The sequence below is a fragment of the Corylus avellana genome, chromosome ca8, assembly GCF_901000735.1.
Source record: "Corylus avellana chromosome ca8, CavTom2PMs-1.0".
Classification (NCBI taxonomy): Eukaryota; Viridiplantae; Streptophyta; class Magnoliopsida; order Fagales; family Betulaceae; genus Corylus; species Corylus avellana.
The window spans coordinates 4,270,518-4,280,989 of record NC_081548.1 but is presented as its reverse complement, the minus strand read 5'-3'; the positions used below and the strand labels follow the sequence as shown (position 1 = coordinate 4,280,989).

General features: G+C 35.7%; 1 protein-coding gene across 1 annotated transcript; it reads right to left on the bottom strand.

The window, feature by feature from the left end:
- Positions 1–285: 285 nt before the first annotated feature.
- Positions 286–1,573, bottom strand: LOC132190263 (uncharacterized). Its single transcript, XM_059605199.1, has 4 exons — positions 1,468–1,573; positions 928–1,323; positions 685–795; positions 286–612 (listed from the first exon to the last, which is right to left on the bottom strand). Exons 2-3 carry the CDS (start codon positions 1,311–1,313, stop codon positions 699–701), a joined length of 483 nt encoding a protein of 160 aa, XP_059461182.1. The 5' UTR covers positions 1,314–1,323; positions 1,468–1,573; the 3' UTR covers positions 286–612; positions 685–698.
- Positions 1,574–10,472: the final 8,899 nt, after the last annotated feature.

Below are 10,472 nucleotides of genomic sequence, written 5' to 3'. Positions count from 1 at the left end.
AAAAAAATTTAGTTAATATATCTAAGTGATCCAAAGCATATTAACTTAAGCTATGTATATTAATGTACTCTGAGTAAAAACTGCATAACCGGTAAAACGCTCAAAAAATATTGTTTGAATCCAATTTTTATTAATTCTCTTTCTTTGGTTTAACCAAAAGATCCCAACGTGGTCCATGAACAGCCCTTTAATTGCTTTGCAGATATGAGCATTAATGCTTATTTTGGGAGTTATAGTCAAACATTCTGTGGACCAAGCCCCAGTAAAAAGCAAGAGAGAGAGAGAGAGAGAGAGAATCTCTTTGAAATATATTCTTAAAATAATTAGCTAAATAAAGGAAAGCGTCTTGCACCAAGTAACATGCGCATTGAGGCAAGAAACCCTCTCAAAACACAAAGGACACATGATATATTAGATTGATACACCAAAACTACGTGCCTATGCTAATTAAATATAAGAAAGCTCACTGAACTCTTCAACCATGATTCTTCTTCTAAAGCTCCCCCTAGCAGTAGATCGAAGATAAATGTGAAAAAAAAAAAAAGAACAGGCCAAATTGAGTAACTTGGTGGCATCATAGTCGTCGATTCTCTCCTTGGACAGCAGCACCTTCTGTAAATTGCATTGATGATCAAAATATGTGTTGGTTTGATCAGAAAATGCGGGCAGAAATCAAATCCTTACCCAAAATGGAAAATCTAGGATGAATATGGAGACTTGCCACCTGAGTCCCTCGGTGCATTGCATCGGTAACATTCCATCCTGCTTGCAAAATTGTGCTCGTTGCAACCAGACCTAAAACACGTTGCATAGTAGATATGAAATAAGTGTGACGTGTTTTAAGTAGCTAGCATGGAAAATGACTTAAAACACGTTGCGTTGCGTTAGTAGATATGAAATGAGTGTGACGGTGGAGATTGAACTCACCTGGTGCAAATCCAGTCACCAGATTTCCAGTTGGAGCGGCTGGAGCTGCCGCTGCCAAACCCGAAGCCTCTAATTCTAGACATGTCACCCTCGTATCCCCCACCGCCGGGAGAATCATCCTTGGAGGCACCACACTTGAAGCAGTTTGAGCGGCTGGCAAAGTTGTGGGCGCCGCAGTTGTTGATGTTGCAGTACCAATCACCTGGCCGGACGTCCGGGCCAGTACTGAATGACCCGAACGACGGTGAGCTACCTCTTCCTCCTCCGAAACTTCCATAATCACTTCTCTCAGATGGTCTAGGCTCCCCACACCGCTGGCAGGAGTCCCTCCTTTGAAAGTTGAGATGGTTGCATGATCTGCAATTCCAATCTCCTGGCCTGCTCATTTTCACTTCTCTATATTTCACACAGAAACAGAAAGATCAGTACACATATGGTTGGCTGCTACACTGTACTATTGAAGTATATGTTAAAAAAAAAAAAAAAATGTTAATCATGAATTCAACTATATATATATATATTTCTCTAAGGAGGAGTCACCTTGAGAAAAAAGAGTTAAAAGGGTGATGGTGAAATTGCTTGAAGTTGAAGATGAAGAGAGATTGAATGTGGTATTTGTGAGTGGGGAGTGAGGGTTGGAGAGGGATTTATATACTTCCTTGAGACCTCGGGAACCGGGAAGATTAAGGTACCCAGTGGAGCTGTGGAGGGTTAGGTGGTTCTTTTTCATATTCTTCACTTTGCTTCCTTGAACAATGGAATCGTGCACAAAAAACTAAACTAAGTAAAAGAAAGAAAAGAAGAAAATTAAAATGGGATTCCAAAGAGAGAGAAAAAAAAAATAATAAATATATTAAAGCTCTAATTAACTACATGAGCTTCTTTTATAGTTTCTGGAGCTACTGGCAAGTGCATGAATACTTGACCACAAATTTCACGATGAAGTTTCATAACTGACCCCTACTTTACTCATTCTTGAGAGTGAGACATTCAAATCAATGAACTTTGTTCAATGAGGGATGATTGTGTTGATTGTATAATGACATTTGATGGCAAAGTGTTAGGAAAGTTAATGAAGTGAACTAAGCTTGAATCGATGGATTTAGCTTAGGTGCTGTAATAGAAATTACAGGAGATTTTCTATAGTTTCTAAACGGTATATATATAATTATAAGTTTTCTACGAGAAAGTAAGTGAAAGTGAAATCAAATCTAAACGATATTAAAAAAACAAAATTACGAAAGATCTTCTGTAGTTTTTGTTACAGCACCTAAATCAAATCCTTGATGGACACAATGTCACTTTCAAAAGAGTTTGCGTTCGCTAAGGAACTTGCAATTAATGGTCATTTATATTAATTATTTGAACTAATTAATGTTGTTTATGAGAACTTGCTGCAGAAACTAATCTCTTTCTGCAGATTCATTTTCTAGTTCCACTCTATTTCATACATGCTTTGGGTCATGTAACATCATTAGAAATTAAAGACGATAAAAGCCTATTCTCCTTCATGCAAATTAGATGACAAATTAGCCTATCACAGTAAATTAAAGACCCATATGCATGTATATATACACTTGTTTATTAGTAATATATATATTGCTAAACTAATGGTTAAGTGATTAAGTTTACCTTTTCCTATCAACTTAAACTTTTGAGATATTTGATAGTTTAACATGGTATCAAAGCCAAAAGTCCTGAGATCAAACTTTAACTCTGTCAATTCACCCCCATTTAAATTAAATATTCCACGTATTAGGCTTCACCTATTAAAAGGGAATTTGAGCTCACACTTGATGGGAAATGTTAAAGTAATGGTTAAGTGATTAAATTTGCCTCTTCATATCAGCTTAAACTTTTGGGATATCTGGTAGTTTAACATAGTATCAAAACCAAAGGTCATAAGATCAAACATTGAATCCGTTAATTCGCCTCATTTAAATTAAATATTCCACGTATTCGGCATCACTTATTAAAAGAGAGTTTGAGCCTACACGTGAGATGAAGTGTTAAAGTAATGGTTAAATGATTAAATTTATCTCTTCTTATCAACTTAAACTTTTGGGATATCTAGTAGTTTCTCTCTCTCTCTCTCTCTATATATATATATATATATATATATATATAGCTTATTGGTGTTCAACATTATCAAGCTGTGCTCCCTTGTCCCCACATAAAAGCAAATTAGCATGCATTTGCAACTCCAATATCTTTTAGGCCTTGTAATTCATTGACCCTTTAAAATACTTTTGACTATTGCATGCATTTAGGACCCTCATTAATTCCTCAAGTTGGCCAAGAGAGAAACATGGTCCTCCCAAACATGGCCAAATGCTTTCTTGTTGAGTCAAGACTAGATAAGGAGGAACAAAATCCACTGTTATCAGACAAAATGAATATTCCTCCCACAGGAAAAAAAAAAAAAAAAATAAATAAAACCTTAAGAGGAAAAGGACCCCACTCCCATATTCTTATCTCAGAATATATATAAACAAAGAGAGGTCGACATGTCTCCTTTCAATAATATACTTTGGAACCCACATAGAAACGGTCACTATATAGTAAAAATGGTGGTTGCTTTTCAATTTTGAATATTCCTTTTATTGTACTTGGACCAATTTTAGGGATAAGTCAAAAGGGTTTTACTTCTAAGCAATTATAATTTCCAAATTAAATATCAAGCACCAGTTTTGCAAAGTAACCCAATTTCAACTACATTAATTGCTTCTTCAGTCACATATGGTCTCCATAACTAAGAAGGACAAGGATTCTCTTCATTTTATTTGAAATTGATAGTAATATTATTCAATTTTTTTTTTTAAAGACGTGCCAACATTAAAATCATATAAATCTTTAGATGTACTAATTTTAAATTTTAACCATAAAATGAATACTATCGATTCATTTGAAATGAAGAGAATCCTTCTGCGCGCAGTTGTATCGTATATACAGGTTATCAAGCATCTCAGCATTAACCATCTTCAAAATCTTATATGGACAAGTCTTGTTTCACTAAAATATCTTTGACTATATATAAAACCATGAAATTGCATAAATTGGAGGAAAGTAATGATAAAACTTATTAAACAGAAGGGTCCTTTTCACTCCAATTTCATGGTCTTATATATATATATATATATATAGTCAAAGATATTGAGGCCAAAATGTGTGTGGTGAGTAATGAAATAAATCACTGCAATTTACTGCTCTACTTCTGAAAACAACCACCACTTGGAAAGAAGTGCTTCTCACTTGCAGCCTAGCTACTTCTCAAAGGGAGAGTTCTTCCATATGTGTTGAATCAGTCAACCAATAAGTGCCATCTTCAACACCAAAAAAGAAAACAAAATATCATAAAAATATATATAATATATATATGTCACTCGTGCTTGTCAGAAACGATTATTTAGAGGAAGATATTTAGCCATATAATATTTCTGGCACAAGACGTAGCCGAAGCAATAGCAAAAGTTGCATGGCCATCCGTTCAAGGAACGTCCTTTATTTAAACTTATTTATTTTATTGGAATATATAATATATATATTGAAAGAGAATTTTGATGGGAAGGGATAATTTAATTAGGACGATGGAGGGGGGGTTCAAAATCAAAGACAGGAAAATGGGTATAGCATTTCGATAAAGATAGTCGAAGTTGATGATGATGGAAGAGAAGTTTTCGAGGTTCAAATTTTGACCATCTTTTCTTTTTCTTTTTCTTTTTCTCTTCTTCACTACTGCTGTGGCTTTTTCGCTGTCATTTTCTTTTTCCCCTTCTCTCAAGAGAAGGAATGAAGAGAGAAAAGAGAGAGAGAAAAAAAAAAAAAAAATACAAGTTAAAAAAACTATAGAAGATCATCACCCACCATTATTCTTGGGGAATGGTAAAGAAGGCTGTAGCAAACTGTGAAAAAGCAAAAAGCTTCGTGGACTGATTCGATTCTCTCTTTGGGAAATGCTTCCATGCATGACCATGACCCAACCCAGTACATTTAACGTATACATCCCTAGCTTCCACTTTCCTCTTACATCTTTCTGAAATACAATATAATTAAACAATTCTATTTACGTACATAATATATAGTTTTAAATTATGTTCATTTATCCATACATTCTCCTTTAAGAATCTGTGTACATGCATGCTTTCATGTATATATTGGTTTTCACATGTATTTTTAAAAGACATGATTGATGTCAATTCCTAAGGTTGATCAGTTGGAAGAATTTCCTCCGACTTAATTCAAAATATAACTTTATGATCTTTCGCACAACAAATCAAATTCAGTTTATCAGAACTTTATCATGATAAACACTCAGCTCATATGTTTTCCATGAAAAGAATCATTTGATGATGAAAAGCATTATTTGAGATCTATCACTCAATTGAGAGGCTTTCAACTTTTTAGAAGGCCTAAGAATTTATCCACTACTTTTGAGTTGCAACGTGAAATTGGTATTATTGAAAGAGAAATGCTACGTCTTTTCTTGTGGTTTTTTTATTTTTATTTTTTAAATCTATATATGATTAGGAAAACACTATGAGAACACCATGAGAAATCGTAACATTTGTTTCATTAGAAGCCAAATGAATTCCAATAATGATGACTTACATAATATTTTTTAAAATATCAAAAATTTCTTGATGTAATTAATTAGATCGTTCTAAACGAAAAAAAGAAAAAAGAAAAGGGTTGTAAATCTATGTTTTACGTAATTCGCGCTTGGGTTGCATGCACGTGAGGTGTAGAGAGGTGTGTGTGACATCAGAACAATGATAAAAGTTGTCTCTTTTCTTTTACTTTTTAGTCGTCCGATATCTTTTATTGTAGTCTCAGAGGCCGAGAGTCCCCAAATGTCCACCTCTTGGATTCTGCACAAATTTCCACCCAAACCTTAAATATATTAAATGCTTGCGGAAGCTTCAATATTAGGAATCTATTAGGAATCATTTTATAATTCAAATTAGATTTTATAAATTTAATGATTACTATATTATCATATTATTCAAAATTTTAAATACTATATATATATATATATATATCCGTTAAATATAATAAAATAAAAAATAAATTTTCATTTCACTTAAAAAAAAAAGAAAAATGTCTATCTTTGCAATTCCTAAAGTGACTTCACAACATATGCTTACCAAAAAACTTAGCAATATATATTAAGAAATGCTCACTTTCCTTTTGTCATCAACAACATATAAGAGCCATTTCTTAAAAAAAAAAAAAAAAGAAAAGAAAGCATTTCTAACAGCAAGAGCTATTTTAGCTATATTCAAAAATGTTTTCATTTTATTTTTCCTACTCATTTTTCAATATAAATTTCAGTAGATTATTTATTACATTCTATAATTTCTTTAAATATTCTTTTTTTATTCTTTTTTTTTTTTACTTCTCTCACTCTCTTGCTCACCATGCATACCCCCCTCCCCTGGTTTTCCAAATCCCCTTCCCCTTGTGTTTGTCCTCCACACTGAGAGAAATCGCAACCGTAAATTAGGTTTTATAATTTGTAAGGAATTTCTTGTGGTTGATTTCGATGGGATGGATGGTTTTGGTTGGAGATGATTTTGATGGGTTATGGCCATGCAAAGTATGATGCGTTCCCTATAGGTGTTCGTTAGTAAGAAGAGGAAGGGGATTGTAACGTCCCACCCCAAATGACACAACAATATTGTCCGCTTTTGGCTCTAAACAGACTTTTCAGGAAGTCACTTATCCTTACTACTCTCGTATAAGCTCGTTTAACTGCAGAGTTCTGATGGGATCATTACCATCACGGCTTTAAAACACGTTGTTTTCATGAAGGGTGTAAGTATACATATAAGCATATTCTCATCTCCATACCCAAGCGATGTGGGACGCCACATAGATGATTCCAAAGGTTGTGGATCCAAAGCATGTAGCGGAGGAAGCCAAGAAATTTGTTACGTAATCCCTTTTTAGGAAGTGGCCCATGTGCAGGAGTCCAATAATCCTGAGAAGCATGTCTCCATTGGGAACCATTGTGCTATTTGTGAAGAAGAAGAATGATACTACATAGATGGGCATGGGTTACTAGAAATTGAACAGAGTGACAGTGAAGAACATGTACCTCATACCACAGATCTACAATCTATTTGATCATTGTAAGGAGTTAGTATATTCTCCAAAATAGATCTTTGGTCGGGGTACCATTAGTTGAAGACCAAATGTGAAGATGTATCGAATCGGACATTGAGATTATGGTCTGGTCATTTCGAGTTCTTTATGCCGTTTGGGTTGGCTAATGCACCAGCAGTCTTTTATGGACCTGATGAACCAAGTATTCACAACTCCTTGGATTGGCTTGTGGTCATGTTCATTGAAGACGTCCTAGCTTACTCAACAAGTCGAGAAGAACAAAAAGATCATCTTCGAGCTATGTTGAAAATATTGTGGGAAAAAAAGTTTGGTGTAAATTTTGGTTGGAGAAAGTATCATTCCTTGGGTGTGTAAGGTCTAAGGATGACGTTTTAGTCGACCCAAGCAAGGTTGAGGTGGCGGTCAACTAGGAGAGACAAACCAACGTCCAGGAAATTTCCAGTTTTCTAGGGTTTGCTGAATACTATTAGAGATTTGTGGAAGGATTCTTTGAAATCTTTGGTCCACTAATCATATTAACAATGAAGAGTGCTCAATATGTTTGCATTGAGGTTGGAGCTCATTAAGGATTATGACTACACCATCCAATACCAACTTGGTAAGGCCAATGTAGTTGTGTACACATTTAGTCGTAAGTCAAGAGGAAAAGTATCTGTCGTCATGCCTACTCAATCGCAATTAGTCTTAGAAATGGAAAAGGCTCAACCTAGACGTGGCACCAAGTAAGGAATCGGCATTAGTCATGACCCTGATAATTCAACCATTGACAGTAGATAGGATCAATGAAGCACATGATAGTGATTCAAAATGCGCCAAGCTTTAGGTCAAGGCCAATACGAGAGTGTTGGGAAAATTAATAATTAATTGGCGACCAATTTCCCACCAGCTCTTTATGTGAAAGACAAGTTTGAAAAGAAAACACACGAGAATGCACACCAATCACACATGTACACAAAGAGTTTATGTGGTTCGGCAATATGCCTACGTCCACGGGGCATGATCCGGTCTCCTTCTTTACTATTGAGAAATATTGAGTACAATGGTATAAGCCTGAACCGCTCAAGTTTAATATTCCAAACCCAAGCCCTTAACCCTTTGTACACCCCACTCAACCGTCCCTCTCAAATACCTAGTAAAGAAAAACTTTTTACACTTTATAAATGCCACAAAGTGCTTTCACCAATTTGGATTTTCCGGATAATCTCAACCAAGGACTACATATCCTTTTATAGAGGCTTAATCATGAAAAATAGGAGAACAATTTTAATTCAATTGCTGCTGGGAAAATGAAACCATCATGAATACAAAGTCATTTTCATGCATGATGAAGATAAGCATTGCAGCCCACATGTTTATCCACACACGTTTTCTCCAAAAAATCCAATTCCAAGTAGTTCTTGGACTCCTTTTAAAACTAACCTTATCCTCTTGTAGATAAATAGAAATTGAGCCCACCAACTTGAATATTGATATTTTCCAGCAATTATCTTTACACTTATTGACAATTTGAGCCATTATCAACAATCTCCACCTTGGTGAAAATTTGGCAACCTCCACCTGAGACCTCAGGTCCGCATCTTGACTGATGCCCATCCCCACGCCCTAGGATGTCGTACAAAACATTGTCTACACTAACAGTAATAATTCTACAAGAATTATCATGCTCCACCATAAAGAGCACATGCACTTAGAATTAAACCATTCCAAGAATTTTCATTTTCGGCACATGTCGAAAAAATCCTGTTGAAAGTATGGTGCAACTTCCATGTTTGGTTCCCCCAGAAGGTCATTAGCCCTCGACACCCTTTTCCACCACATACCCGACATAAAAAAAAACCAAACCAATGTCTCGTATGCAACTGTGGACCCGCTAATAGAACACATTCATTATCTTGACATTTTTAGCGGTCATGCTAGAGGATGTACATGCCCTTATCAAAGAACATCATCATCTCTCTCTGTAATGAGAGAAACAATATTAGCATTTTTGGAGCACTCTGCCGAACTTGCTCCTCTTTTTCAGCAATTTCTTTTAAGGTGTCTAGATTTCCCGCAACCCCAGCATACAAGATTTCCCTTCATAGGGTTTTTTTTCTTCCAGTTTGCAACTACCAAGATTCCCTTCATTTGATACATCTCCTCGAGCTTCTCCCAAAGCTCCTTTGCCGTTGATGTCCCTTGCACATTAGCAAGAATGTTCTTAGCCAGACACAATCGAATGGAACGCGCTGCCCTCAGATCCAAATCCTCCCAATCTACGTCGCTAGTACCGGATTTTCCGGCACCATCACTGGAACTAGAGGCGGGTATACCTCTCAACATTTTGTGTAGCCCAGGTTGGATTAGGATGTCCTTGACTTGTATTTGCCACAAGCCAAAGTTCATTCTCCCGTCGAACCTTTCAATCCCAAATTTCAAGGACTGCATTTCTTCTTAACGAGTAGAAATTCGCAACCAAGCTCTGATACCAATTGTTGGGAAAATTGATAATTAATTGGCGACTAATTTCCCACCAGCCCTTTATGCGAAATACAAGTTTGAAAATAAAACACACGAGAACACACACCAATCATACACGTACACAAAGAGTTTACGTGGTTCGGTAATATGCCTACGTCCACGGGGCGTGATCCGGTCTCCTTCTTGACTATTGAGAAATATTGAGTACAATGGTACAAGCCTGAACCGTTCAAGTTTAATATCTCAAACCCAAGCCCTTAACCCCTTGTACACCCCATTCAACTGTCCATCTCAAATACCCAGTAAAAAAAAACTTTCTACACTTTGTAAATGCCACAAAGTGCTTTCACCAATTTGGATTTTCCGGATAATCTCAACCAAGGACTACATATCCTTTTCTAGAAGCTTAATCATGAAAAATAGGAGAACAATTTTAATTCAATTGCTGCTGGGAAAACGAAACTATCATGAATACAAAGTCTTTTTCATGATGAAGATAAGCATTGCAGCCCACATGTTTATCCACACACGTTTTCTCCAAAAAATCCAATTCGAAGTAGTTCTTGGACTCCTTTTAAAACTAACCTTATCCTCTTATAGATAGATAGAACTTGCGTCTACCAACTTGAATATTGATATTTTCCAGCAATTATCTTCACACTTGTTGACAATTTGAACCATTATCAACAGGGAGAGATGCCCTACTTTCAAGAATGTGTGCTCCTTTTAATGAGAAAGAATCCTTAAAAAATAGTCAATTATGGTAACATAGGTGTCAACGATTTGTAGTTATCCTTATTGGTTACATTGCAAGCTGTTGATGATTGATGATGATATATGGTTTCATTGTGCAGAAGATAATGAGAGCTATTGACTGAATTTATTTTATGAGGGTGATTGTGTGATCTGATGGTGAGTCATAGATTATTCATTATCCTGGATCATGGCCAACTACAGTT